The sequence below is a fragment of the Miscanthus floridulus genome, chromosome 5, assembly GCF_019320115.1.
Source record: "Miscanthus floridulus cultivar M001 chromosome 5, ASM1932011v1, whole genome shotgun sequence".
Classification (NCBI taxonomy): Eukaryota; Viridiplantae; Streptophyta; class Magnoliopsida; order Poales; family Poaceae; genus Miscanthus; species Miscanthus floridulus.
The window spans coordinates 1,440,591-1,455,807 of record NC_089584.1 but is presented as its reverse complement, the minus strand read 5'-3'; the positions used below and the strand labels follow the sequence as shown (position 1 = coordinate 1,455,807).

The window sequence follows — 15,217 nt, the reverse complement described above, 5'->3', positions numbered from 1 at the left end:
ACATATGCTTGCAACAAGCATGTATATGCAACATCAAGATCTACTTTTGCAATATCAAGATAAAACACCTACAACATACGTCTGAAACATATGAAATATTTAGAACATACACTTGAAACATACGTGTATAGCAATTATAACATGTGCAATATCCCAATCTACTTTTGAAACATCGATATACAACACTTGCAACACTCAAAACATACTCTTGCAACATGCGCTTTCAGCATAGCATATATACTTGCTGCTGACGAATGGAGGCTTGTCGACGCGGAGCTCGATGCCACGGATGGCGCTGGGGGGATGCCAGTGGGCGGGCGGCTACGGCCCCGATGAGCGGCAGTGCAGACACTGACGAGCTGTTGTGCGGTTCCCGGCGCCAGGACGGGCGGGTGCGGTCTCCCGCGGTGGAGGCAACAGCGTCGGGCGACTGTGCTGCCAGCGGCAAGCGTCCCCCGCGCTAGGAAGGTGAGCGGCGGGCGGACGATGCTGTGGAGTCAGCCATGGAAGAGACATGTGCGCGGTGAAAAAAGGCCGCGACGAAGAGGAATAGGGAATCGATAATTTTTTTTTGAGAAGCTAGTAGCAGACTCCGTATTGGGCTCCGCAGGCGCAGGAAGGCGCGTTCGGAGCGTCGGACGTCCTGGGAGACCATTTCCGATTTGATTTTCAAAACTAACTGCTCGAAGACGGTGGGGAATCATCATCAACGCAAGTACTCAACGAGTCAACGGCCTAATCACCCTACCCTACCAACCATGGCGACATAACACAATTGAAAGTACAGGGGTCTTTTCCTAAATAATCCATCCCCTCCCCTGTCCTCTCCTCTTCTTTTCTCCTCGCCTCGCCTCGCCGCTGCCGGGCCGGGACCCAAACCTTTCTCCCTGCTCCCCCAAGCCCAAACCCTAGCCCTAGACTAGACCGAGGAGGGGGGTTCGGCCAGGGGATCCTCTTTCGCCAAGACTGACGATGTCGACCCTCGCCGCCTCCCGCCACTCCTCCTCGTCCGCGGCCGCCAAGCGCCCCACGATGGACGAGAACGCCGCCGGTGGACCACGATGGACGAGAACGCAGGCCATGAAGCGTGTCGCGCTCGGCAACATCACCAACGTCGCCGCTCCAGCTCCAGGGAGGACGGCCGCTGTGGGGAAGGTCGCGCCACGCGCCGCCACCAGCGCGGTACGTACACTGCCTCTGCTCGTCAGGGTCTCAGCTTCTCAGGGATCGTTACTAGGATTGGGGAATTTCATTTCATGCGGAACGGAACTCATTCCGCTTTTCCCGGGCCCAAGATTCTTGCCTGGGCTCAATGGTTTTCTTGGTCCCTTGACTTGAGAGACTGATCGATGGCATTCCCAGTTTCTTGGTTTGGCGGTTTCTTGATTTCGAAATGCAGTCTACGTTTTCCTTACAAGGGTTTGTTTGTCTAATACTACGTGTATAATATTCTAATGAGGCGTACGTACTTCGTGTCCTGGCTGTATTCGGGTATAGCTTTGGAGATTTCACCTCTTCCACATTACCTGAATCGGCGTATCCTACAGATTTTGTGATTTCCTACTATTACTCGGAATCAGTCTTGCAACTTTATGGGAACTCTTTTTTTTTTCTTGTCTTAAAAGGAGAAAACCTGCAAGATTTCTTCCTCTTGTGCTGCTTTAAAGGCTCCACCTCGTGGACTTGTTACTACTTTTTATTATTGGTTGGATTCTGCTGGGTCAAAAGACTAGACCATAGTACAGATGTATCGGCATTTTCAAAAGAAGGTTCCTTGGTTTTCACAACGTGGCAACCTTTTTGTCTTTGTTTGCTTTGGAATCTTCTCTTGTCAATAACTCAACATGATACTGCCTCTGAAGTGTTGCTATACATTATATTTTTTATAGGCTTGAACTAACTTATCTGTTTTGTTCAAATCTCATGCAGAAGTTGAATCCGGCAACCTCAGCAGCAGCCTTGAAGAAGCCATATCCAGCAAATGCACGCAATGTGAGCTCCATTCGGGCTTCTGCTGTGAAGTCGGCTTCCATCAAGCCAGCTCCACGAGCATCACGCCTTGACAGCAGCACAACGCAGAAGCATAATGTTCCTCCTCCTAAAGTGCATACTGATAGTTACATAGGATCGGCTAGGTGTAGATTAGCCGGATCTAACTGACATTTAAGATAAATAGTGAACCCTATAACATGTACTAGTAATGGAAAAACAGAGAGAGATAGAGAGAGGGGTGCAGAGATGCAAACCATCGGCCGTCTTCGACCAAGACGAGCTGGTCATCGCTGGTGCGCGGTGGAGGTGCGGTGGTGACTCGGTGAAGGCGCGACGGTGACATGGTGGAGGCGCAGTCGCAGGGCGGCGGTGCAGAGACGGGGTGAAGCCAGTGGCGGTGCTTCCCGTCGCTGGCAGTGCCCCCTCTGTAGATCGGTTAGGGTTTGGGATGTAGGTGGGGTGACTGGCGGCTCAGGTGAACCTCGTGCCTTGTGCTCCGGCCCCCACCTCTCTTTTTATGGCGTTGTGCGACAGGGGCCCACCAACCATAGTTAGGGTTGGACGTCCCCGATCAGGACGCAGATCAAGACCCAATTGCCCGTTGGGCCAAACTGGTGGGATCAATCTAACATTCTCCCCCTTGATCTCATCTTATGACTTAAACTTAACTTACTTACTTTATCTTATTTCCATTCCATCATAGATCAGAGCATAGAGCGTGCGTCATCGTCATGGTCTGTTGCCATTAGTTTAAACAGCTACAATGCACCTCTCTGTTTTGAAACAGATTCTCAACTAGGCCCTTATTGTCCATAAATTATAAGCTTTCCCTTAAACCCATACCGGCTAAGTGTTCTCTGAACACGCTGGGTGATAAGCCTTTTGTAAGCAGATCCGCGAGCATCTTTTCTGTTCTTATATGCTCAAGACTAATTATATGATCCCAAACTTTATCTTTCACAACATAATACTTTATGTCAATATGTTTGGCAGCACCACTTGACTTATTATTGTGAGCATAACATACTGCTGGATTATTATCGCAGTATAACTTGAGTGGCTTATGTATGTCGTCTACCACTTTCAATCCGGACATGAATTTCTTCAGCCAATTTACCTGCCCTGTGGCCTCATAACATGTTACAAACTCGACATACATTGTGGACGATGTAGTGACGGTTTGCTTTGAGCTTTTCACGATATAGCTCCTACTGCGAGAATGAATATGTATCCTGACGTGGACTTTCTGTCATCTCCCGCATAATCAGAATCTATATACCCCTCTATGTGCAGGGAATCAGATCTTCTGTACGTTAGCATGTGGCCATTCGTACCTTGCAGGTAACGCAAAACTTTCTTTTCTAATTTCCAATGTTCTATTCCTGGATTACTCTGATATCTACCAAGTAACTCGGTAACAAATGCTAAGTCAGGGCGAGTACACACTTGAGCATACCGTAAACTTTCGACAGCTGAACTATATGGAACCGCTTTCATTTGATCGATCTCATATTGGTTCCTGGGACATTGAAATTCCCCATATCTGTCGCCCTTGACTATGGGAGCAGGTGAAGACTTACAATTTTGCATACTATATTTCTTTAAAAAAATTTCTAAGTATGTCTTTTGTGATAATCCTAAAACCCCCCTTTTCTCTGTCTCGATGAATCTCTATTCCTAGGATGAACGAAGCTTCACCAAGATCCTTCATATCAAACTTCGAGGACAAGAACTTCTTTGATTCTAGTAGTAGATTAACATCACTGCTAGCAAGCAAGATGTCATCCACATACAAGACTAGAAAAATGTATTTTTCATTCTTAACCTTTGCATAAACGTAATTGTCCTCTATATTTTTTTTGAAACCCAAACTTTTTTATTGTACTATCAAACTTTAAATATCACTGTCTTGAAGCTTGTTTTAATCCGTAAATGATTTTCTTCAGGCGGCATCCCATATGTTCTTTTCCTTCTACAACAAAACCTTTCGGTTGTGCCATATAAATATTTTCCTCCAGATCCCCGTTTAGGAACGCCGTCTTTATATTCATCTGATGTAATTCTAAATCGTAATGTGCTACAAGCGCCATTATGATTCTAAAAGAATCCTTACATGAGATTGGAGAAAATGTCTCATTATAATCTATATATTCTCTTTGCGTGAAGCCTTTTGCCACAAGTCGTGCTTTGAATCTTTCTATATTCCCTTCATGCTCACCCTAGGCTGAGTGCGCCGCAGTCGAGCGGTCTGGGCGATGGTGCCCTAATCCTACACACGCGCTACGGTGGGACTTGCCCTAAACCCTAGATCTTTCCGGCGCCGCCGCGGGTCCCCTCGCCGGAGCGCGCGCTCCCCAGTGGGTGAGCGCGTCTCCGTCGAGCGGTCCTGTGACAGTGCCCTCGGCCAAGGCTCGTGCGCACGGCGATGAGCGCGGCTCGGCCATCTTCCCGCATGTCGGCGAGGCGGCAGCGGGTCCTTCTCGCGCGCGGTGGTAGCGACGGCGGCGAGAAAACTGGGTAGGTTCTCCCCTTCTCCGTCTTTACTTCTTTTAGGGTTAGGGTTAGGGTCCGATTCGCAAATCGAAACACCTCCTTCTAAATTCTTGTTCTGATCTACCTCAAAAGCTAGATCTACACTTAGTTAGGCGTTTGATCCCATTGATAGTTACATAGGATCAGCTAGGTGTAGATCAGCTGGGTCTAACTGACATTTGGGATAAAATAGTGAACCCTAGAACATATACTATTAATGGGGAAACAGAGAGATAGAGAGAGGGGTGCAGAGATGCAAACCATCGGCCGCCTTCGACAAAGATGAGCTGGCCATCGCTGGTGCGCGGTGGAGGTGCGGTGGTGACTCGGTGAAGGCGCGATGGTGACGTGGTGGAGGCGCAGTCGCAGGGCGGAGGTGCAGAGACGGGGTGAAGCCGGTGGCGGTGCTCCCCGTCGCTGGCAGCGTCCCCTCTCTAGATCGGTTGGGGTTTGGGATGTAGTTGGGGTGACTGGCGGCTCAGGTGAACCTCGTGCCTTGTGCCCTGGCCCCCACCTTTCTTTTTATGGCGCTGTGCGACGGGGGGCCACCAATCATAGTTAGGGTTGGACGCCCTCGATTAGGGCGTGGGTCAAGGCCCAATTAGCCGTTGGGCCAAACAGGTGGGATCAATCTAACACATAGCACTGTCGATGTGCCACGTTGTGCTCCAGCCTTGGTAACCTGCAGCAGCTTCATGTCACCTGGACGTTCAGGAGATTCAGTTTCTATTGATGAGACCATGTCGATTTGCGACTCAATGAAAAGCCCGGACTTTGAGTACATAGACAATGGGGATTCCTCGGTGCTGGCTTCGTTGCAGCGGCGGGCAAATGAACATTTGCGCATATCAGAGGATAGAGATGTCGAAGGTCTGCTGAAATTTATGAGATTTGACTTTCAAGTGCATTTTGTTAATTTTTTTTGTTGATTCGGTTACTAATGGTCTGGATTCTTTTGCAGAAAATAAGTGGAAGAAAAATGCCCCTGCCCCAATTGAAATCGACCGCATCTGTGATGTTGACAATGACTACGACGACCCACAGTTGTGCGCTACTCTGGCTTCCGAAATCTACATGCACCTGCGAGAGGCTGAGGTGACACATTCTTTCCTGTACCCTGGTGCTGAAATGGTTTCCCTCAAGCACTGAACATAAGGAATTGCATTTTGGAGAAAAAAATCTCTATGCATGTAGATTGCATCTAATCAACTAGCAATAGCTCTACACTGATGTCACCGAATAAACAATGCCCAATATGCTCACTTCAAGTGTGTTTGATCATATATAATTTCTGTTTCCCAGTGTGGGTGCCTCAGTATGCTTACTTCAAGTGTGTTTGATCATATATAATTTCTGTTTCCCAGTGTGGGAGCCTCAGTATGCTTACTTCAAGTGTGTTTGATCATATATAATTTCTGTTTCCCAGTGTGGGAGCAAGTGAGCAACTTCTGTTTTTTATGTGAAGTTCTTTTATTGGTGCATTAATGAAGCTCGATTCGGTCGAAAGAATGTTATTTCTGTTTTGAGGAAATTTGGTCTAGATTGATACGTACATACCTTAGTGAATCTTAGAAAATCTCTCTTTCTTCCTTCATTGTCACTAATAATGCTGCTTTACTTTCTGCAGACGAAGAAAAGACCATCAACTGACTTCATGGAAACGATTCAAAAAAATGTGAACCCAAGCATGAGGGCTATTTTGATCGACTGGCTCTTGGAACTAAGCCTTTTCTGCTAATCATAAAGAAAAACCTAAAGCAGAAGCACAATTGATTAGCTACATTCATGATTTTGACTTTCTACTGTATTCATATGATTTTCCTTCCTGTAGGTTGCTGAAGAATATCGTCTTGTTCCTGATACTCTGTACCTGACAGTTAACTACATTGACCGTTATCTTTCTGGCAACGAAATTGACCGCCAAAGGCTGCAACTACTTGGTGTTACTTGCATGCTTATAGCCACGTAAGCTTCTGCTAGTTCTCCTTACATTTATTTCTTTCAGTTATCCTCAGTTATCTGTACACTGTTGGCATATCAATTTTGAGATGTTGCAATATTCAAATCCAGAAAATACGAGGAGATATGTGCACCCCAAATAGATGAGTTCTGCTACATAACTGACAATACATACTTCAGAGATGAGGTCTGTGATATATTACTTCCAACCATCCCCTCTGTTTGTCTATTAGACCTTGTTTGTCATTGTCACTAAATAACTTGTTCATTTACAGGTTTTAGAGATGGAAGCTTCTGTACTGAATTACTTGAAGTTTGAAATGACAGCAGCTACACCAAAGTGCTTTTTGAGGTGCTTTTCTGTTTTATTTCATTTATTAAGTAAGGTTTATGACTATCATACTAACCTAACTTCACTAACTCTTTTTCTTGCTTACAACAGGAGATTTGCCCGTGCTGCACAAGCGTGTGATGAGTTACTGTATAGTCAGCTTCTGTTCACTGGAAGGAGGAATTCCTTAAGTGACATATATGATATATGATACCATTTCACTGACAACTTATCTTGTACAGGATCCTGCTTTGCATCTCGAGTTCCTCGCCAATTACATCGCCGAGCTATCACTGCTGGAGTACAATCTACTCTCTTACCCTCCATCACTGTTTTCTTGGCAAGATATGTACTCCAGCCAACAAAGTATCCTTGGGTAGGAGGCATAATCATGTTGCTTTTTCCATACATATCTTCGTAGCAGTTGCCTGCTGAAATGTCATTATGAGCTAACTTACGCATCTCACTGTGAATTGGAGCAGAATTCCACACTTGCTCATTACACACATTGTAAGCCGTCGGAACTGAGTGAATGTGTAAAGGCATTGCACCGGCTTTTCAGCGTTGATCCTGGGAGTAACCTTCCAGCCATCAGAGAAAAATACAGTCAACATAAGGTAACTGACTGGGCCTGGTCCCGAATGTCTTCAGTTAACAACTCTGTTGCTAGTAGTACTAACGCCATCCTCTCCCTTTCCTTCATCAGTACAAATTTGTTGCAAGGAAGCAGTGCCCACCACCAATCCCTACGGAATTCTTTGGAGATGTAACATGCTAGACATAGAAGTCCAGCAGGAATAGTTCCAGTTGCTTACTGAATTCTTCCGCATGTGGCACAGATGCCCAGCCGCGCGACTGTGGAGGTGGTTCGTTGGTTGTTGCAGGACGTGCTGATGACCCCTGTTGTCTCAGGTGATTAGGAGAGTGTAGATTCTAGACCGATGCTTTGAGGTTTGTTGGTCATGTTAGGGCATTGGTGTGATTTTCTTCTCCCCGCTCCCTGCTGTAGTCTTCCTGTACCTAGACCAACGTTTGCAGGCGCTTGTAAATCGGAGTTGTGTTGTAGAGCTGACCAACATATAGATCGATGGCCAACATCTCGTTTGTAATGGCATAGTAGTACTGACTAGAGTCACAGTCACTGGTGTTCTGTAATTTACACCGCATGTAAATTGAAGTTTAGGGGTGTCTCTTGACTCTTCCTGGTTGAGACAGACCTGAGGTGGCGTACTCATATTGTTACAGGTTATTGAGGTGTTAGCTGCTGTGGGAGGGAGAGAAAATTGAATGGGCGAGGCAAGCCAGACTCAGTCAGATGCCTGAAAAGGATTGCTGAAAATTAGTTAAGAGCTGTTGTTACCCATCCTCCCTCGCTCAATCGAGATTTACTTATATATATATACTACTACTATGGTAATTACAGAGCAAACATGTAATGTAATGTAATGTATTCCATAGCATTTTCATCAGATTGCCTGCGAAAGAGAACGATCGAGTGGGGATCACTGGCGACCACCGCCTCTGCGTTCGCTTGGCCGACACCGGCAGCGAGAGGCGGGAGGCGACCGTGAGATATGCCGAGGCTGCTCTCGTTACTCGGCAGTTGCTGGGCTTCTCGGGTTCTGGCCCGGCCCATGATTAGACGGATGGCCCTGCCCGGCGGCGGCACGGCAGAGGGGGGGGGGGGGGGGGGGGGGGGGGGGTTCGGGTACACCTGCTTTTTAAAAATAATATAATATTTCAAAGACAATCAACTCTATCTATTTATTGCTTTTTTAAACATTTTTAAAAAAAATAATTTTTCAAGGATAATCATCTCTATCTATTTATTGCTAAAACAAGAACACTTGGAGTTCTCTAACATCAGAGCATCTCCAGGAGTTTAGTACAGTTTACTTGCTAAACTAATGGATCTAGCAAGTTTGCGGAAAAAATAGCAACCTTAAATTTTGTCTTTCTTCAACCGTCTTCTGTAATAACTTCCTAAACAATTTTCATTAAGAACCATGAATTATTTCTAACCAACTAAACCCTTTTTAATATTTTCTTTGTCACTCGTCACTTTTTCATCTAGAACCCTTTTTATTTTCTTAATTAACTCATGCCTCCAATTTACTCTAATCTTTTGAGAAAAACATCTGAAGGGGAGTGGATACAGAGTTCCGCTTGACTTGTTTTACTAAAAAAATAAAATAGGGAGTTGTTTTACAAATCCTGGAGATGTTATTATAAATGTTCCATTTGAAAATTAGCGAAGGCATCACAGATATCTTGTTGTTCGTATACTTGTTTGTGAAACTTTTTCTTCAAGCTGGTTAGTACTCCGTACTCGTTAAGTGGAGCTCTCGTCTGCTTCGACTCTAGTTTTTTGGTGCACCGTAATTAGTAGCAATCTTTTATAGTCTGTTTGGTAGGATTTCTTGAAAGGCTTTAGTTGTGGCTTTTTTGTTTTCTCATGTGATTCAAGAATCAGAGGTCAGAGAAGCCTTGAAAATGATGAAAGGAGACAAAGTGATGGACTCTGATGGTATCTCAATTATGGTGTGGAGATGTCTCGGGAATATAGCTATAGTATGGCTAACCAAGATGTTCAATAATATCTTTCGATCGAACAAGATGTCTGAGGAGTGGAGAAGAAGCATATTGATACCAATCTACAAGAACAAGGGAGATATCCAAAGTTATACTAATTATCAGGGAATTAAGTTGATGAGCCACACTATGAAGTTATAGGAGAGAGTCATCGAGCAACGCCTACGAGGAACGGCGTAGATATCAACAAACCATTTTGGTTTCATGCCCGGAAGATCAACCACAGAAGCAATCTTCTTAATAAGACAGGTTATAGAGCGGTTTAGAGAGCAGAAGAAGGACCTCCACTTAGTTTTCATTGATTTGGAGAAGGCTTATGACAAAATACCAAGAAATATTATATGGTGGTCATTGGACAAACATAAAGTCCCATCAAAAGTACGCGACCCTCATCAAGGACATGTACAACAATGTTTGTGACTAGTGTTCGAACAAACGATGGTAACACAGATTACTTCCCGATTAAACTTGGACTTCATTAAGGGTCAGCCTTAAGCCCGTATCTTTTTGCCTTGGTAATGGATGAGGTTATCAGGAACATACAATGGGATATCCTTTGGTGTATGTTGTTCGCTGATGATGCAGTGTTAGTGGACAAAAACCAGACGGGAATAAATAGAAAACTAAAGTCATGGCAGTAGGCCCTTGAGTCTAAAGGTTTTAGATTGAGTAGAACTAAAACCGAATACGTGAGATGCGACTTTAGCGGAGTTGTACAGGAGGAGGGAGATGTAAGTTTGAAAGGAGTAGTGCCTAAGAAGGATACCTTTCGGTATCTGGGATCGATGCTACAGAGGGATGGAGATATTGATGCAGATGTTAGCCATAGAATCAAAGCAGGGTGGATCAAGTGGCAACAAGCTTCTGGCATTCTCTATGACAAGAGGGTACCACAAAAGCTAAAAGGTAAATTTTATAGAACGATGATTAGACCGGCTATGTTGTATGGAGCAGAATATTGGCCTACAAAGATTCGACATGTTCAACAACTGAGTGTTGTAGAAATACATATGTTGCGATGGATTTGCGGTCACACAAGAATGGACCGGGTTCGGAACGATGATATACGTGAGCGCCTAGAGGTAGCACCAATTGAAGAAAAGCTTGTCCAACATCGGTTGAGGTGGTTTGACCATGTCCACAGAAAATCTCTAGAGACACCAGTGCATTGTGGAGTTCTAAGCCAAACTAATAATATGAGGAGAGGTAGAGAAAGATCGAAATTGATATGGGGAGATAATAAAAAGAGATTTGAAAGCTTTAGAGACCTATGTTTGAATATGAGTGCTTGGAAAACAGCTATTGAAGTGCCTGAACCGTGACTTGGGGCTCTTGATAGGTTTTAACTCTAGTCTATCCTAACTTGTTTGGAATTGAAAGGCTATCAGCATGTTCGTTTGGTCGTAAACGATCGTAAATTTCTAGCCAGAACAGTATTTTTCTCTCACACCAAACCAGATAGCAGTAATAGTCCACGATCGTATACGATCATTTCAGCCCCAGCCGAACAGGCTATATGTTGTAGTAGTAGTAGGTGAATCTTTGTCAAACACTAATCGAAGAAATGACTCTGCAGGAGAAGATTCGGAGGAAGAAGCCATTTTTTTTTGTACTACTACAACGAGAAAGCCATCTAAGGTCCCCTTTGGCACGACTCATCCAAAACGGCTTCACCGGTGAAGCCAAAGCCGGTGAAGCTAGAAAAACTGACTTTTTTCGGCTTCTAGTTCATTTTAACCCCGGCTTACAAAACGGTTTCACGCTACAGTGCCTCGATTTGCGTAAAATAGATGAAGCCGAAGCCGACATAAGCCGTGCCAAAGAGGCCCTAAATGTGACTTCTACTACGCTTTCTTTTGGTTTTTATGTCAAACTAGTTGTAGAGAAAACATGTCAAATAAGACCATCTCTTTTATAATAAATAGTAATCAATAAAACTTTTTTTTGTGCCTCGCTTGCTTTGGCTCCTTTCTGTATTGAAGGGGTGTTTAGTCTATGTTTTGGATGCCAAATAAAAGGATTAAACATAAGTTAATCAGGGTCTAGCAAAAACTAATAGAGGCTAGCTGATGAGTAGAACTCAATAGAAAAAAGAAAATTTTAATTAACCCACATTTAGCATATTATCTAATGATGAACTAAACTTTAGTCCGGCGACAAGAATGCCAAATAGAGTCCAGACTCACAGTAACAAAAGTGAGGCCATGAGAGTGAGTGGGAGGGTCATCCTCATCCATGGGCCATGGCGTCCGACCACACCGGAGCGGTCCATGTTCCACTCATGCGTGTCACGTGACCTCCCTCTGTTTTCTGCCGTTGTGTTGTGCCTGACCTTGTGATGTTCATTGCACAAAACCAGTGGAAACGAGGATTGAATGTGAAACGGAAGCTCATGCTCGTCTGAAGCAAATTACTCCACTCCCAGTCCCAGCAGACAACAAACAAATCGGCTTGCGCAAATTACTCCACTCCCACTCCCAGTCCATCTTCTTCCCCGTCCGTTGCATTCATCCGATCCGCCCTCTCCCCTCCCATGGCCCATCACCCTTGCTCCACCAATCTCTAGCGGCTTGCGCACCAGCAAGCTTCCAAACCTCTGCTCTAGGACGGACGGAGAAAGTGAGGGGACCCAAACCAGATCTTGGCAACACACCACTACTCCCCCGAAACACAGGTAGAGTAGGGCTGAGGTGGTTCAACTCCCTCCCTCTCCCTCTTTTCGTGTCATATTCATAGGCTCATAGGTGAGCCACCGCCGCCCACCCAGGGATTGGAGCTTCCTCGTCTCCTCATCCTCCTCATTCAAAATCTCCCTGCTTTCTTGAGGGTTTTTGGTTCCCCAACAAGGTTGGGGGGAGGGGTTTTGGTGCTCCTGTGCCTGGGAGGACGAATCTATCTTGGCAACAGGGGAGGGAGCCGTCCTGTTTGCCCATGGAGGCGGTCGCAATGTCGCCGTCATCCGTCTCCTCCCACACCCACACCCACGACGACCATGACGTCGCCTCCGGCACCGAGGACATGTCCTTGCAGGAAGGCCTCCTCTTCCCCGACACCCTCAAGGTACTGGTAACTAGCATCCCCCTCTTCTCATCTACACAAAGATACATTTTCCCCCCCTACTTATTATCACTCCCCCCATCTTGTTCTCTGTTCTTGTTGTTGCTGTGGATCTAGCTCACGCGCTTGCGGAAGAAACCAGGCTGATTACTGCTTTCCGGCGTTCACACCAAAAACAGAAACAAAATGCGATGCTGTGTCCCATTTCCCTGTGCGCTTTCCTGTCCATGTCAATCACAAGATTTTGTCCCCAATCAGGTCTATCCGTGTAGTATCTCTATCACACACTGCTACTGTAGGGTGTGTTGTCCTGTCCATATCTTGTTACAGTAATACAATCAATCTTGTAGGAGTAGGAGTATACTACAACCAATAACATCTTACCATTTATGAAGGTCTAACCTTGAAATCTTGCATTGCTCTCTTCCTTTCGACAAAAGTGAGAGAATCATGCGTTACTGGTATAATAACTGCCTTTGCAGCTCTATAATGGCCGCACCTTTTCTCCCCCTACTTTTGCGCTTATTAAGCTAAAGCGCCATCTCATTTAGAGTTTGAAAATGGACTTGTCTGCATAACAGCAACACGACACCGACTCAGCACCAAGGCTCTTGCTAATAAAGCAGCATCAACGCTTTTTGTGATTTATGTCATCGCTTTGCCATATATGCTTGTGCTATTTGTTCGACAAAAGTTTTAACCTGCCGTTGAATTGAGCGTTACCGAGTTTATTGCTCTGCTAATGTCAACCTATAACGTGCTTCCTGCCATCTATTGTCAAATTTGTCTCTGCTTAGGGTAAAGAAAAGCAGATAGGATCCTTGTCCACAACCACAACAAAACCCCCACATGGCTATACCTTTGTTAATGATTAATGTGTCTTCCATATGTGCTTAGCTGGCATTTATTATTACTATCTCCTATGCCCTATCCGCCTGGGTTTAATAAAGTATGCTTTATTTGTAGGACCTGAGGAATCTGCGGTCACAACTGTACTCAGCGGCAGAATATTTTGAAGTATTCTACCGAAATAATTCGCACAAATCTACGTATGAATCCTTTTCTGGATCTTTGTTTCCTTGTTTGTCCTGTTTGCTGTTTGCTTCAATAAAGAAGTAGCAACACTTATCCTCTCATCATGTTCGCACTGATCTTCTTATGTAGGGTCATGACGAGTTTGAAAGATTACACAGTTGAGGCCGTTGTTAGCACAGTGGACCATCTGGGTTTTGTGTCATACAAGGTGGATAATCTTGTCAGCGAGAAAGCTGATGAGGTTAACGAAACTGAATTTCTCGTGTCTTCAGTTGAACAGGTATAATGCTTAAGTGCCTACTGTGGAAAAAATTCCTCCTAGTAGATTGTTCTCTTGACCCTGTTTTACAAGTTTGGTAAGATGGAATGAATATCAGAGATAGTATTACATTTTTCAATCTGTACCCTTCATATCGACCACTGTTTCTTATGGTTGTAGAGGGTTCGAATTTGCCAACAGACAACTGACCAGGAAGGAAGATCTCAACAAGCTCTTCTCATCAAGGCGCCAAAGTACCATAGGCGTTACATATTACCAGGCAATTTCACGCTCTATTTTACTAACACATTATATAGTAGTCCTTTTTGGACGTACAGATCATCATAGCTAAGTTGTATTTTGTATAGGCCTGGATCTATTGGAATCTTCCATTCACCCGGTTTCGGAACCTCCATGGTATAACAGGCAATATACAAGTCGCAAAATGCACAAGTCTCAGTCTTGTAAGTTCATCACATTTCTAATCTCTGAATTTCTCAAAAGATTACTTTGAAACTGATCAGAAGTCCTTGCAGCCATTTCTACTCCAGTCTGTCGGCAGACTACGATGAGGTAAACAGATAATAACTCTCAGGTCCCTTTCACTTTTGTTTAGGGGTCAAAGTCAACTGTTCAATGTTCAATGCCCAAAGAGATACACTGCTGGAATTTTTCTTTAATGCCTGGTCTGCTGCAGGCGTGCTCATGAACCATCTCCTACACCTAACAATGCATATCATCGGTCACGGTCCTTGTCACCTTCTCGGAAGGCACGAGCTAAATCTCCATCTCCTCAAATCGTGAACACAAACACTACAAAAGGTACATTGTCCTTTGTCTGACTGAGCGGATATTTGAATGTGAAGCTTGCATAATAAAAGGACATTAATTGGATATTCTCGCATTCACTTTTGCTACACAGAAACAAGGGCAGGCTTGCCGATACCAAATTCTAATCCTCTGGCACGGTCCGCTACAGTTGCAAGAAGACCGCCATTGAACTCAAAGCATTTGGTATGCCCTGAGCATAGTGTTTACCCATTGCTATGTCAGTTTTGGCTAACCCTTGTTTGTCTAGAACTCTAGCTTACTAGGCATAGGTTTCTAAAAACATTATTGGGTTCCTGTCGTGTTTGATCATAGAAAACAACTTTTTGTAATGCGGTCAACCTTTTGTAATGTGCAGAGACAAACTTCGATGCAGTTGCACACCGACTGGGACCAGCACAAGGAACAGGAGAAAAGCTCAAGCAAAGGCAGGGGTTTCCTCAAGTCGCTGCTCACAAGGCGCCGGTGGAGGAACGATGAGTCGTTGTACAGTTACTTGGATGAGTACTGATTGCTGGGATGTTGGAACCAAAGTCTGGTGTTAACTGAATCTTTTGATATATGTGATGTTTTGCTTTGCCAAAAGGTTGGTTTCCCGTTTTCATTCACGTGCCTATACGGCAGACACATGA

The 15,217-nt window shown here is 44.7% G+C and overlaps 2 protein-coding genes across 2 annotated transcripts; both read left to right on the top strand.

The window, feature by feature from the left end:
- Positions 1-5,093: 5,093 nt before the first annotated feature.
- On the top strand, positions 5,094-8,101 carry LOC136451296 (cyclin-A1-2-like). The gene is made up of 9 exons (XM_066452003.1): positions 5,094-5,394; positions 5,486-5,619; positions 6,152-6,199; positions 6,356-6,489; positions 6,595-6,670; positions 6,759-6,835; positions 6,926-7,190; positions 7,297-7,431; positions 7,521-8,101. The coding sequence occupies exons 1-7, from the start codon at positions 5,220-5,222 to the stop codon at positions 7,023-7,025; spliced, it is 744 nt and encodes a 247-aa protein (XP_066308100.1). The 5' UTR covers positions 5,094-5,219; the 3' UTR covers positions 7,026-7,190; positions 7,297-7,431; positions 7,521-8,101.
- A 3,570-nt stretch (positions 8,102-11,671) lies between these two features.
- On the top strand, positions 11,672-15,217 carry LOC136451295 (probable protein ABIL3). Its single transcript, XM_066452002.1, has 9 exons — positions 11,672-12,466; positions 13,430-13,512; positions 13,628-13,778; positions 13,938-14,037; positions 14,126-14,221; positions 14,294-14,330; positions 14,455-14,579; positions 14,680-14,771; positions 14,944-15,217. Exons 1-9 carry the CDS (start codon positions 12,338-12,340, stop codon positions 15,094-15,096), a joined length of 966 nt encoding a protein of 321 aa, XP_066308099.1. The 5' UTR covers positions 11,672-12,337; the 3' UTR covers positions 15,097-15,217.